Below are 15,147 nucleotides of genomic sequence, written 5' to 3' on the forward strand. Positions count from 1 at the left end.
GTAGGGGCAGAGAGAGGGAGAAAGAATCCCAAGCAGGCTATCAGTGCAAAGCCTGATGTGGGGCTTGAACTTATGAACCATGAGACCTGAGTGGAGGTCAGATGCGTGAGCCATTGAACCGCCCAGGTGCCCTTGTTAAAATTCTTTAAAGGCATTTTGCTATAGCAGAGCAGAAGAGGGCCAAGTGGCTGGTGGGGGAAGGGGATTTAAGAGTTTTTTTTTGTTTTTAAGATGGGAGAAATAGCATGATTTTATGTTGATGGAGATGATCCAATAAAGGGAGAAAATTAATGAGGTAGGAGAAGAGAGAACTGCAGGAGCACTTAACCTTTGGATTGGCCTCTGTATGTTTCTGTGGGGCAAAGAGCCAGGACCGGGTGGGGGTGGGGTAGTTCTACAAAACACCAAGCAGTTCATAGATGAGTCTCTCCCTGAAATTAGAAATCAGGCTTTTTCTTGCACAAACGAAAAGTGCATTAAATAAGCCATTTGTTGGGTGACTACTAGGGCCACTCATGGTGTCAGGTACTTTGCCTACATTATGCAAAACCTTATTCACCGACTTCCAGCATCAGTATCATTATTACTACACTGTAGACCAAGAAGCTGTTACTAGGAGCTAAAACAACTTCCCCCAAACCATACAGAGCATAAGTTAAATAGCTTGCATTTCATGGTGCTCTCTTCCTTGCTTCTGCGGGTTCCTCGAGGGCCGATGGCCTTTATCTTTGTAACCCCAGAGAAGGGCTCCCGACTTGGCAGAGGCTCACATTACCGCGTGTCCAGATGGACCGCGGATTGCCCTGGGTCCATTTCGGTGCCTTCGTCCGAGGCACTCGACGGAGGCCATTCGCCACCAGCATTGTTCTCATTGGTTGCAGCAACTGAGAAAAAAAAAAAAAAAAAGTTGGAAAACAGAAACTTTCAAAAGAAATTACCGAAAGGAAATCAGAATTAGTTCCAATCATCAGCCCTTAGCTGAGGCCATTTCCCAAGGAGCTCGCAAAGCTGCTCTTCTGACGCATCAGGTACCTGCCCGCGGGCGAACTGTCGGGAGCAGGTGAGGTGTGGTCACCTGGAGTTTCCCAGTTGAAACTTCACGTCGGGCGAGGAAATCATCACCCGAGGACGTGTACCCTCCCGCCCTTCTTCCAGCTCGTAAAAAAAAAAAAAAAAAGAAAGAAAAGAAAAGAAAGAAAAGAAAAAGCCTGCCACAAACGTCTCTAGCGCGGGACTGTAAAGGCACTAGAGGCGGCTTTGAGAACTGGCGCCGGGAGCCGGGGCGAGCAGCCAGGCTCCTCCAGCAGCCGTGAAAAGCCCGACTGCACACCGCCCGCGAGCTGGGCGGCTCACCACCTTACCGCCTCGAGTCCCAGGGTGCCCGCCGTGGTGGCTGCGAAGGGGCCGGGGCCCGGGAGCGCGGCGCGCGGAGCCCACCACCGCGGCCCGAGGGGGAGCGCACGGCGTGGCGTGGCTCACCGAGCGCGCCTTCCCGCCCTGGCCGCCTGGACCCCGTCGCGCCGCAGCGCCAGGTGAGGAGGGGGGGCGGCGGCCGGCGGGCAGGAGGGGGCGGCGCCGGCTCCCGGTGTCCGGGCCGCGCCCCCGGGGGGCGCTGCCTCCCCCGCGCCGAGTTGGTCGCCGCCGGTTGCGCGGCGGAGGGCTGGGGGCGGAGAGGAGGCAGTGGCCGCCGGGGCCGAGGAGGGGCGCGCTGACTGCGCACCGCTAGCCCGGAGTGGCCGGACGGCGGCGGCTGGAGCTGCGGCGGGGCCCGGCCTGGGGGGCCGGGGCCGGAGGGAGGGCGGGGGCCGGGGCCAGGCGAGAGGGCGGCGGGGCCGGTGGAGAGCCGCGGCTCGAGGAAAGATGAGACGGTGAGTGGGAGCCGGGGACGCGGAGTTGCTTTGCTTCTCTTGCAGGCTGTAGGGACAAAAGCCCGGGCTGGGGTTAGCGAAACCCTGGCCGCGCAGTTTGGGGGGCCCTGGACCCCGGTGGATGGCTGGACCCTGCAGGAGAGTGTCGGCGTAGGGGAGACTCTCACAGAGTGATTGCAGGGAACGGGCGGGATTTGGAGGGGGGGGGGGCACCGGAGGCAACTTTTGCCCAGAACTCTGGAATGACCAAGGGGAGAGGTATGGGGATCTTCGGTGGAGAGCTGCTTTGTCGCGATGGGCGGAGGAAAGAGAAGGTCTGCTGCAGGATGGTGTGGGGCGCGGGATTCAGAAAAAGACCCCCCTCCGCCCCCAAATGTCTGACTGGCTGCGCTTCTGATTCCACTGTTTCAAAAGTGGGGCTCGCAAGTTTGAACCGTGCAGAACCTCAGATTCCGATCTCCAAAAGTTTGTGGTCTGGCGGTCTCCGCAGCCCTGGAGACAGCGGCTGGAGGAAGCATTGGGGAATGTCCTGAACCCCTGTTTCACCCGCGTCGGGCAGGGCGGAGGCGCGGCTGAAATGTTTGCTGGTGCATTCAATAACTTAGCTCCAGCAGTCATCACTTTAAATTAAAGTGTCCAGGAGCTGGCTAACTCCCGCCACCGCCAGGCAATTAAAAGGCTGACAGGCTGTCCCTTCCAGGGTGGAGGTGTTCTGTTCGAAAGCGCTTCGGAAGTCCAACCTGCTTCCAGAGCCTGCCCATCTACCTTTCTTATGTGGAAGAGGGAACTGTGCCCGCAGCCTTTTAAATTGGTAGACTGGCCTGGGGCTGGAAATACTCTGGGCAGGCCCTGCCCTCATCCCTGGAAGTCTTCCTCCGGCAGCTCTGAAGTAGCTCTCACGAGTTCTAGAATGCACAGCTCATCACTGCCAAGCGCGGCTGGGAGTGGAACTAGAAGAAGCAGCGTACGAATGTGGATTCCTTTTAGAAGTATTTGTCAGCCATATTTCCCTTCATTCTATAAATGTGTAAGTTGCGGACACTTCTTTTCAAGTACTGGAGTGTAACTTCGAGCTTCCTCGTTCGGTCTAATTTAGGTGTTTGACATACGTCCCTGAGATTCTGACTTTGTCTGAATTCAGCTGGGAGCGATCTAAATGAAGTTCAGTTTCAGAGGGTTAAACTTTTGCCCTGAGAGCACTTGAATTCTTGCTTCCTGGTAGGATAGCAACAGAGTAGTTGGATTTGGGATAAATAAACCTTTAGAGTTGCCCAGTATTTTAACAGAATGGCTATATCCCTGGTACCGTTGCCGTCAATTATGTAAATATTTGTTTGATTAAAGAGCTGAGTTCTTTGAAAAGTAACAGTTGTGTCTATTCAAGATTCCCTTTTCATATCCTGGACTTAGTTCTTTAAAAGCGTTTTTTTTTTTTTTTTCACCTTACATTTTTAATGTGGAAATGTAAACATTATATGTACTTTAGAAACTCTGTAAAGTTCTCAAAACGTGTACAACTGGCATTTCCTTTAAAACCAAGGAGAGTTGAGTTTTTGCTCTTAGTTGACTGGTGTAGCCTTCACCTCCTGAGACCCAGAGGTTTGCAAATCTCAGCCTTTCTCACCAATGGGAAAATGAGATGTTTGGTTAAGAGTAGTAATCATTTCAGTTTGCAGCCTTCAGTCTGTTTCATGCAGCTGGCAACTGCTGTTCCTTTGGGCTGAGGACTGAAGGACTGGAGGGAGGGGGTGTCTCTTGGATGCCTGTTTAAAGTGGTGGAGGAAAAAGATACTTGGGGCATTGAGCTAAGAGTTTGCTAAGCCCTATCTTAAAGGATATAGACCAAAGCCAGAACTCATTAGCATCCTTTGCGGAAACATTTTTTATTTACTGGCTTTGCACAAGAGAAGGAAGAAACAGCCAAAGTGCTTAAACCAACCATTGGTTTTCCTTATTCTCGTCAAAGCCCTATCGTGAAGTCTCTAAGCAAGGATTGATTCTAGAGTGTACTAGGGAAGTTGCTGTGAAAAACGTGATTCCTTTGGGATACTTTTAAAGAGCAGCTGAGGTTATGACTTTGTGTGCTAATTCTCAACCCTTAGCAGGGAAGTGTGCTATGAACGATTTGTAAAGGCTGTGCTTTGTACTTCTTCCAAGTGGAATACATGTGCTTTATAAACCCGACTGTTAGGTCTTGGTGTACTTTACTTATTAATAGTGTAAATGTCACCCATTTGAAACTAACAACAACAACAAAAATACTTCTAAGTGATGTGCATTATTTTAAAGCCCTAATATCCAGTATAGCAGTAGTTCTCAATTGGAAGTGGGGGTAGCTTTTGCTCCCCAAGGGATATTGGCTAATGTATGGAGACATTTTTGGTTGTCCATCTGGAGGTAGAGAACAGCCCACCCCCTGCCAACTGGGCTGACATCTATGGTGGGTAGAGGCCTCAGCTACTATGTAATATCCTACAATGCACAGAACAGACACAAAGAATTCTCTAGCCCCCAAAATCTAGAATACTGCTCCAGAATAATACACTAAAATACCAGAGTATTACCTCGTGGGCATCTGTTAATAAGATTAGGGATCTTAATCTAACTTGGATCCTCAAGAAACCAACTGTGTTCTTGTTAAACACAAGAGACCGTGTCATAGAAGCCTTTTTGTCAGCACCAGATTCTTTTGCCGTTGGCATTAAGAGTCTTAATATACCAAAGATATGAAAGAACTTGTGTTCATCGACAACTTTGTTCACTTAAAAATCACAGAATTTGGGAGTATTAGACTACAGGGGAGCCTCAGAGATCACCAAGTTCCACCTTCTTATTTTATAGATGTGAAAACGGAGATGCCTGGAGATTAGTGACTCATAAGATCGCACATGAGTTTGTGGCAGACTTAGTCCTGGGTACAACCCAGAATTAGGGAGTTTGGCAATTGATGTTCAAGCAACTGTAATTTTTTTTTTATTAGTGGACCTGACCCTTTGTGAGCATTTAGAGGTACCATTCTTCATGAGGAAATAAATAAACCCTTTGGGGAAGAGTAACATTAGCCATGGTGACTGTGGAGCATATGCCTGGGTGTGTCAGCCCTAAGAAGGAGATAATTCCATTGTGTGATCTGTGACACTCTACGTCTGATGCCTACACTACCCTTCCCATGGCAGAGTGGGCAACAGATGGTTCCACAAGGCTAGCAGATGCTGCTTTTGAATCCAGGTACAAAATAGAAACATTTGAGATTTTCCATCCCTCCCTGCCTCATGGCTTAAGAGTAGACTACATGAATGGATAGGAGGGAAATGAGAGAGGCCTCCTGAGTATGAGGTTTGGAAAGCCACCTGGCATATAAGGAAATGAGCAGTTGCGGGGGCAATTCATAAGCTGATGAATGGCTGTCTACAATAAGTAGGATTGCAAAGAACTTGGGTTAGGAATCTGAAGACCATTCAAGTTTAGCTATCCTTTGGGCGAGTAAGACAAAATAATCCTGAGAATAAAAGGAAATCCTCTTATCTGACTCCTTTGCCTCCAATGCACTCACTTGACTGGATAGTGCGGGGCCTGCAAGTCACATCTAACTCCTATGCCTATGTTACTTTCTTATACCCCAGTCTCTACCATTCCATCCGTTTCCCTGATGGGGAAGAATATGACAATAGTGTAAAGCTATTGTTAATTTTCTGGGAGAGTTTAAAAAAGCATGGCGTTTGTGAATGGCTCTGTTTATAGAAAGGGGTTATCTCCGTGAGTTTTGAAAGATCAAAAAATTTGTGCCCATATTGCCCGATCAATTACAAACATGTACTCGCACATTTACATTTCTATGAGTAGCCATTAAGCCTGTGATTAGGAATTCTAGGTCTGTGTGCTAAGTGTTGCTGCCAGGGTAGTTATAATCAATCCAAGTCTGGGAGGTTCTGGCGTTAGAGGAGACTGTTTTAGTATGCCTTTCTTGGGAGAGGTCAGAACTCTGAACTGTGCTGAGGTAAGTTCTTATCATCTTGATGACTAGCCAATGGGTGCACCTCAAAGCCAAGTATGTGGTAGTATATTTAGAAATGATTTGAAAGTGGTGACTTTTTTAAGGGGTCTGCGCCCTGCAGGTACTACAATAAAGAAGGGGGCAGCCTTCCCATGATCACCTTCCTTGTAGTTATTGTTGTTACGTTTGTTTCAGATGATGGGAAAGAAGACAGGCGTTGGCCTTGTTTTGTTTTTTAAATAACTGTTGGCTGGAAATATTTATTGGCATCTGAGTAATGTGACTCTTGTCTTTTGAAAATGAATAAGACCAAAAATGGTAGCTCAGGGTGTCACATCCCTTCAAGATAAACAGTTAGGCAAGAACTTGTCTTTGTCACACAGGATTTGAATCCTCTAGGGGTTAATTTCAGTTGTTTTCGTGATATTTAGGGATGTTTCTTACATGTTGAAAAGAAGCTTTGTGCTTTATTTGCTTTAAAGGCAAGATTTTATCTATAGCAGCTAGTGGTCAATAATAGAAACCCAGGTTTAAAAATCATTTTATTGGGGCGCCTGGGTGACTCAGTCGGTTAAGCGGCCAACTTCAGCTCAGGTCACGATCTCGCCGTCTGTGAGTTCGAGCCCCGCGTCGGGCTCTGTGCTGACAGCTCAGAGCCTGGAGCCTGTTTCAGATTCTGTGTCTCCCTCTTTCTGACCCTCCCCCGTTCATGCTCTGTCTACTCTCTGTCTCAAAAATAAATAAACGTTAAAAAAAAATTTTTTTTTTAAAAATCATTTTATTGAGGTGTTGGTGGGAAAGCCAGTGTTTGGAGAAGCTTGCTGTACAAAGAAACAGATAAGTAAGACCTAGAATAGCAAGCAAAGTTACATGGAAACGTTTTGGAGAGGTTTTTACAAGAGCTATTTTTTTTTCTTTAGAGTGTGAAAGTTGATTTATTACACAAACTGCTGCTTTTTTCTTACTTTGCAAATGAAGGGGAAGGAAAAGTTTGTGCATGCCAGTATTTAATATCGTTACCTCAAGCAGGGTCAGCCTTTTCTGAGACTTGCTGCTAAATCTGGAATGCAGCAGAAATTAGTGTTGATCAGCTTAGAATATTTGGTTTACACATTGTGTGTGACTTCTCCAGATGGTAGTATGCTTGTGGAATTAACATATGGAATGGCAAAAAGCTAAAGGTTACAAGATTTTTCCTAGGTGTGTTTCTTGACCAGTGTACTACTAAAACAAGGGCAGGTAAAAAGCAGAGGAAAGCCTGCTCCTGCATTCTTTTGGCCAGTTCAGACCCAGTGTGAATAGTGCTTCATAGCCAAGAGATACTCAGAGGAGACTGGGAAGTGATGTCTGGCTGCCACACTGCTTACGTCATTGCAGAAGTAGGTTTTCGAAAACAGCTTAAGATTTATTAAGGAAATTGCAAGCCATGGGAATGCAGAACACATATTTCTTATACATCACGCTGAATCAAATACCCGTATTATATTGCATTAATGTAACTCTGACCAGGCCTTTGTCCCACTCTGTTATGCTGAAACAATTTACCATGCCCTTGGAATGTCATGGGCAACGGCACCGGTGCAAGCTTTTCCCAATTAGGTAGCTGCTACCTTATCACTAAAACATGTTTCTGTCCTTTGGTCATTTCCATGTCCTGCATTGTATAACTGGCACTCCTGTGTTATTTAACCAGTATCTATCTGTTGCTCCAGAAAGTTGGAGCAGAAAGAACACCCGGTTCACCCTTACCATTTTAAATGTGGGAAACCTCAGCTAACACAAGGTGAAGACAGGAGTGACTTGCTCCCGCTTTAACTTCTGTTGGTGATTTTGGCAGAACCAGGACTAGGACGGGTCTCCTGACTCATGTTCCTGGCAGTCTGTCCAGTGTTCTTTCTACTATTTTGGCCATTACAATAAAAACAACACCCTAAGGAAACCATTTCCTTTATTAGGTCTTTTGGCCAGAGCTATAAACAACAGCATTGATTAAATTTAATTTAGTTAGTTGATTATAGATCTCTGCTGGTTCAAGTCCTTTCTCTTATCCTTTTGAGCAACGTATGGTCCAAAGGTAGGCATCGGGAGAGGGGAAAATTAAATGTCTTATAATACCCATTCCCTGTAATCAACCATTAAGTAATGAAGGCATGGTATCATTACTGTTTTGTTTACTTTATGGTATTTTTTAAATCCATCGGCTCAATTTTTGAGTTGAAGGGAAAAACACAACTATGGAAGATGTGGTCCCCTTGTGTTCCATCTCTCCTGAGCCTACATGCTCCGACTATTCCCAGTTCGTAAGTTTTGGGTAAGAGAATGGGAAATGTAGTGTTTTGGGTTTTGGTGAGTGTTACTTCGGAAGATTACAAAATGACTCTTAAGAGAGTGTATTTTGATCAGACACTGGAATGGGGGGACAGGGTGGTGGAAAGATCAGAGTTTGGTCCCATAGACTCTCAGCTTCCAATTCAAGTCCCTAGGGGTGGTTTCAGGGCCAAGAGAGAGCATCTTTATTCCCTTGTGATCCTAGGGTCAATATTGTTCTTGTTGGAAATTGGATACTGGAGTACCCCTCTGCTTCAGGAAGTGGACCTAAAGGAGGGTGTACACACAGTCATGACCTCCGGTTTAGCTATTTTGTGACTCCCCCCTACCTCTCTGGTTTCATCTTCACTGTAGTGATCACATAATAGGAGGATGCTTCCAAGGTCTATAGTCAGAGTCACCTCAACCCAGGGATGAATTATTCCCATGATCAGAAGTAAGAAACATCTGGAAACATTGGATTTATTTGGGAAAATTTCAGGAATCTTCATGTTGACCGGAAACTGCTTTAGGATTCTATAAAGAACCCTAAAAATATGGGTCTATAGTTTCCTTTAACGCTCTCACTTTCAAAGAGGAAGTCACCTAATTTAAGAATCTACAAAGCATGTCAGTCTCTCTTAGCATAGATCTATAAAGTGTGAGTATTTAAGTTTTTTGAGGTTCACATCCTCATTATATAGCAAGGTTGGCAGTTTTTGTGAATACTTTTACATTTTAACTGTCTGAAGAGATGGTTTTTCTTTGGGCACACATAGTGGTGAAATTTAGTTACTGCACCTAGCATTATCGTGCAAACATTCCGAATATAACAAATGGCCTGACACTTGCAATCTGAACAGTGCATTTTTTCTTTCAAATTTCTCCCACATACTTAAAATAAGACTCAGTTTTTAGGAGCTTAATTCACTATGATAGAGGGTTAACATTTCATACTTAAAAAAAAAATAAGCTAGGAGCCACCGATATGACCCTATCACGTTTTGTAAGTGAGCCACTATAATTTTTAAGTCAGTATATGTTCATGTATTTTTATTCATATTGATTTGCAAAATGTGTACATCTCACTTTTTAACTATTGTATTATGAGAAACTTTAAACATACCCAAAAGTTAACAGAATAATATAGTGAAATCTCATGTATCTTTCATATGTAATGCTAATCTGTGTTTCATGTGCAAACCTTACTTCTTCCCCCAAAATATGGATTGTTATAAACCAAATTTTAAACACTGTACTATTTCATTCATAAATAAATATATAACTCTAAAATATGTAACTCTTAAAATATAACTCTTAAGAGATTCGGATTTTTTTTTTAAGTTTATTTTGAGAGGGCAAGGGTGGGGGAGGGGCAGAGAGAGAGAATCCCTAGCAGGCTCCTCGCTGTCCGAGCAGAGCCTGATGATGGATTTGAACTCACAAATCCTGAGATCAGGACCTGAGCCGAAATCAAGAGTCAGAAGCTTAACCAACTGAGCCACCCAGGTGCCCCAGAAAAGATAGGGATTTTTTTTTAAATGTAACTATATCATCAGGACACCTGAAAAAAATAGCAGTACTTATAATATCATCTGTGTTATTGTCAATGTTCAGAAACTCTCCTGAGTCTCTTTTAATCTAGAACAGTTCCCTCTCTGTCTTGTTCCTTTTCTTCCCCTTGCCATATGCTGGTTGAAGACATTGGTTTTGTTTTTTTGTTTTTTTTTCTGTAGCCTTTCTCATATTCTAGATGTAAGTGATAGCATCTCTGTGGTGCTATTTAGTATATTCCTTCGTGTCTCTTATTTTATATAATTGGAGACAGCATGCTTTGAGATGTTTCCTAGCATGTCACCGTGTTCAACTTAATTTATTATAAATGTATGTAGTATATATATTATATACATACACATGCTTCTTGGATTATTATTGTCTCTCTTTTTAAATATTGCTAAAGCTCCCTTAATAATGGTGTAAACATACATGTGAGTCTAACTGATAAAAGTCACATCTTGGGGATTTAGGTAAAAGTCAGGAATTTTGTTGGTGGGAAGGGAATATGAATGGCCCATAGGTGTTTTGAGATTGTTTCTGCTTTGCCTCCTCCCTCTCGCCTTCCTCACTGGCTGGAGAGAGCTATCACAGGAAATCTATTGCCAAATTCCTTGGGGAGTCTAAAGAATATTTTAAAGTTCATACAAACAAGTCTTATTCAAGGAACTAGCACAAAAATTTTTTAAGGCCCATAATTGATGTTTTACCCTCTTCACTAAGAGTCCTCAAAGATTTTTAGGGACGCCTTGGGTGGCTCAGTTGTTTAAGTGTCCAATTCTCGATTTCGGCTCAGGTCATGATCTCATGGTTAGTGAGTTCGAGCCCCGAGTTGGACTCTACCCTGACAGTGTGGAGCCTGCTTGGGATTCTCCCTCTGCCCCTCCCCTGCTTTCTCACTCTCTCTCTCTCTCTCTCTCAAAATAAATAAAATAAACATTAAAAAAAGAGTCCTCTAAGATTTTTATTCCTATAAACACTCTAGACTTATTTAAAAGTAGCCTCTGATCATAGGAGATAAAGATCCCCATTTGAAGTATGGTTATTGCTGTTGATGGTGATTACTTTTGGGAAACTTTGGATACCATCTGGAGTTTCTTTCGGACAGAGCTTAGACTTCAGGACAGCAAGGGATGACAGAAGGGAATGGGAGCGTGAGGTTCGACTCCTTTATTGTGATAGGAAGAAACTGGAACTCTTTTTAACTTTCTGTCCTCATGTCTTCCATCTGCGTTAAATGTTCTGTTAAATGTTCTTATTATCCCCCGTGGCTCACCACTGCTGCCTGTGCTCTTTCCTCCCTGCAGCCCCATTTCAGGCTTTTGTTCTTTCTTTAATGGTTTCCCTGACCTCTTTGTTTAGGTGATTTCAGAATATAATAGAATAAAACTTCAAAAGCAAAAACAAAAGCAAACCTAGAAGAGAAACTGTGTGATCAGTGTCCTTTGAGACCTGTCAGCCATTCCAGTGGTCCTCACCTTTCTTCCCAGCCCGGCTGTGGGCCACCCTGACACCTGGCCAATTCTGAGGATGCCACAAGTTGCTTGGGTTCTGGAGAGCCTGTTCTGGCAGTCACGAAAAGCCTTCATGCGTTTTAGGCTGCCCTGGGCATGTGGGCAGCATGCGTCTGTCTCTGTGTGTCTGTGAGGGTGTGTGTGCGTGTCTGCACACAGTAAGATTTACAGCCGCCTGTGAATAGGTTCAGTCTGCAAGGACAAAACAGCCTCCTTATTCTGCCATTAAAATACATGTATTCCTGTGGAACTGCTTTTTTTGTTTGGGATCTTTCTGAGAGATGAAAATATCCTCCTTGGAGATTATCAACCTATCTAACATGTGTCTAGTGGATAATAATTATTTTGTTCAAAGAGGCAGATCTTTAAATATTAAGTTTATTTACTTCTTCTGAGAGGAGGGGAGAGGGGCAGAGAGGGAGACAGAGAATCCCAAGCAGGCTCTGAGCTGTCAGCACAGAGCCCGACGCCGGGCTCCATCTCACTGAACTCAGGAACTGCAAGATCATGACCTGAGCTGAAGTCAAGAGTTGGATGCTAAACCAACTGAGCCACCCCGGCGCCCCTAGGAAGATCTTTAAGTGGCAAACATGGAGCAAGGGAAGAGTGGGAATTCATTTGCTGCTATGTTTACTTACAAAAAGAACAAGAAGGGTACTATGCCCCCCTACAGAAGTGTTTTTCTTCTCTGTGCTAGGATATAAAATCTTGAGTGAGGAAGAAGAGTTGAACAAAGTTTAAGAAGTGGGATGAGTGAGTGGGAGATGAGGATAGGTTGAGACCATGACTTGGGGATGCTTGCAGAAACTGTATGGGAGGAGTCTACGAAGGCGACAGGATCTGGGGATATTTGCCAGCAGGAGGTGTTTGCCAGTGGGTGTGGGGCTGAGCAGAGAGGTGAGGCTTCTTTGCACAAGATGGACAAGGACGAGGAGGATTTAGTGATGGAAGGAAATATTTGTGCAAAAGGAGGGTATGTTTGCGGAAGGGAGAGCTGAGAGGATTGAAGATTTAAGTGACGATGATGTTTGGATTAGCAGAGGATAGGGGAAATGGCTGCTTTAGGAGTTCTGAAATGAGAATATTGCTAGAGAAGGAAATGGTTCTTCCTGAAGCTTCTAATTAGCCACCCCCCCCCTTCATCATGTTTTCTTGTTGGGATTAGTGGAAAAAGAGGGAGGTTTTGTATCCATTGTTCTCCATTCTTAAGCTTCCAGTTTGGGGCTGAAATGAATTCCCCAGGTTTCCCTTTTCGTCCTGTAAAAGTTCCCCTCAGGGGGAAAAAAAAAAGCTCCCCCTCAGGCCCCATCTGCTGTCACAGGAATACCCCTCCTCCCCAGAATTCATGTAAAGAATGGCACTACTTCTGAGGGACTGCTCCAAGCTGGTGTCTGAATTCAATTACATGTCATCAGCACGTGCTTTATTTGTAACATCACCATATTGTAAACATTAGCACTGAAAGAGACCAGCCTGTGGACCACCAGTGTTCTGGGAGAGCTTTGAAACCAGTGTCGGCCACTGTCTGCGACAACATATGTTCCCAGAGCCAGCGCCTCTGCTTGGAGGGCCCGAGTAGGACACAGTAGAGACTCAAACTTTTTTATTAAGTGGAAATTTTAACGTGTACCCTCCCGATTTTAGGGGGTGTTCTTTTTTCTGAATTTGTTTCTGTAATCTACATCCTCACCTTTTCCCAGCCACTCTATAGTTCACCCGCTCTGCTCGGGCAGGTCTGCTCTGATTAATCCCCACTGTTCTGGGTGCCCCTACGAAGTGTCTGTGCATGGCAACGTCAAATGACAAGTAACGTGTCACATACAGCGGGACTCCTGCAAAATCTTTTGGGTTTCTGGATAACTGCATTTATATGGACCGGACTGTAAGTCCCGCTCCCTTAACACAAGGCAATGCAGCAGGGTGCAAGAAACACAACACACGCTTTGCTTTGATTTGCTTTTTTTTTTTTAACCCTTTGATCGCTGGGTGTGTTTTCAACCTCTTGACACCAAGATCCTGTAGCTCTGGCAATCACAATGCTGTCAATTCACTGTAGGCGACACAGTTCGAATGAGATCAGCTCACTGTATTGAGTGTAAATGGTGCTGGAGAATTGTTTTAAAACAGATACCAGAGCCATGTGTCAGAGAGAAAAGGAGCTACCAAGACACTTAACCAACATGATCCTTGAGATTAGTTTTGCAAGTCATTTTCTTCTCTAGGGAAAACATACTGTGAGTTGCCGTGGTGTCATCCAGAGATCTCTTCGTGTCTTCTGGCATTTTCTAATTGACGATGAGCTGAAGTACATTTCAGGTGATAAAATAACCAGAGCTCTGGGGGGGAGGGGGGATTAAATTTATGGATTGGAAAGTAAACCGAAACATTTCAACACACATTAACTTCTTTCCTGTTTAGACTTCCCGGTGTTGTCTTTTCTCTCAGATGGGCACCAGATGCCTTCTCCCTTCTCCACGCCCATTCTGTGGATCCGCGTGTAATATATGTACTTGTGAAAGCCCTCGGGGCTCTTTTGCTTCTATAACAACAATGCAGTGATTTTTAGAATTTCCCTGAGACTTCTCTTTTTGTTGACATAAAATGTACAAGAAACCCAAAATAAACACGCAGAAGCCAGGCTGGAAACCGGGTCCTCCTCGCCTGCCTCCCCTCTTACACATGTTAACACAGATCTCTCCCCTCTGCTGCCCTCTCTTGCTCACCGCTTTGGCACACCTCTCTCGCGGTGCTTCCTAGTCCTTCCTCGTCTCGACCTCGGCAGCAGTCTCTGATGCATCCGTCTGCAGTGTTCCCATGTCCCACCACTCCTTCCCCTCATCGCCAGGGAATTCATCAAACCCAAACTCTTCCAGTGTGTTCTCCGCCTTCCTGCCTCCCCCCTCCTGGCTCCCCCTCCTTCAAAGCGCATATTGGCTCAACGGGTCTCCATTCCCCTGTGCTTTCCCCATCTCTAGGCCTCCACTAATGTGATCTCACCTGCAATGAAAAGCATACTCTGGGGACGCCTGGGTGGCGCAGTCGGTTAAGCGTCCGACTTCAGCCAGGTCACGATCTCGCGGTCCGTGAGTTCGAGCCCCGCGTCAGGCTCTGGGCTGATGGCTCAGAGCCTGGAGCCTGTTTCCGATTCTGTGTCTTCTTCTCTCTCTGCCCCTCCCCCGTTCATGCTCTGTCTCTCTCTGTCCCAAAAATAAATAAACGTTGAAAAAAAAAATTAAAAAAAAAAAAAAGAAAAGCATACTCTGGAAGTAGGGAAGGGGAAGGGTATCACAGCCATATTGTCATGCCTGGGGTCAGGAAGGGCACCGGCTTATCCTTTACCTTTTGAGTTGAGTGGGTTGGCGGCATTAAGAGATAACCAAACTGAGACAAGTATACATATTCACTCAACTCTGGCACGTGGACGAAGCTTTGGGAAAACGAGTAAGTTCCATATTTGTGTTTGATGATGTATTTTTATATGCACAGCCTTTCACATATCCTTAATAGACCTAGTGAGGTTGAACAGAAAAACTGGGGTGTCAAACACGAATATCCTTTCAGATATTCTCTGGAATGTGCGTACATCCAAATCATGTTTAACTTTCCCCTACAAGCATGTATGGGGGAGAAACGTTGCATGTTTCTCAATTGTGGCTTCTTATTTGCAAATGTCCTGCTTGTCTCTTCCCTTGAGTCTGTAAAGCTGATCTTCCTTCAGCAAGCGCTGCTTTGCAGTACTTTGGTGTTGCATTTTGTTTGGTCAACCAAACTGTTTCAGTAATTACACTTCTTGGTTTTTAAAAAAGCGTGTGTGAGGAGGAGAAGGGTATCAAGTATGCAACCCTGCAAGTTGGGAAGAAACCTGTGGTAGTTTCATATTCTACAGTTTTATTTGCCCAGATAAAGAGGG

General features: G+C 45.0%; 1 protein-coding gene across 41 annotated transcripts in view; it reads left to right on the forward strand.

The window, feature by feature from the left end:
• The window catches only part of PHLDB2 (pleckstrin homology like domain family B member 2), a 230,177-nt gene that overhangs the window by 116,647 nt on the left and 98,383 nt on the right, over positions 1-15,147 (forward strand). For 23 of the 41 annotated variants that reach the window (XM_045501953.1, XM_045501955.1, XM_045501954.1 and 20 more), the window contains exon 1: positions 8,284-8,303. The exons of 1 other annotated variant lie outside the window; for it this stretch is intronic. Coding sequence is in view for 9 of the 40 variants with exons in the window: in XM_045501960.1 (XP_045357916.1) it covers positions 2,892-2,895 (4 nt within the window). In the remaining 31 variants the exon portion in view is untranslated. Of the gene's footprint in view, positions 1-1,005; positions 1,533-1,721; positions 1,869-2,568; positions 2,896-8,282; positions 8,304-15,147 lie in introns of those variants that run through there. 17 more of the 41 variants (XM_045501960.1, XM_045501975.1, XM_045501977.1 and 14 more) reach the window with 11 other exon arrangements.

This window comes from Leopardus geoffroyi, chromosome C2 (genome assembly GCF_018350155.1).
Source record: "Leopardus geoffroyi isolate Oge1 chromosome C2, O.geoffroyi_Oge1_pat1.0, whole genome shotgun sequence".
NCBI classification, from domain to species: Eukaryota; Metazoa; Chordata; class Mammalia; order Carnivora; family Felidae; genus Leopardus; species Leopardus geoffroyi.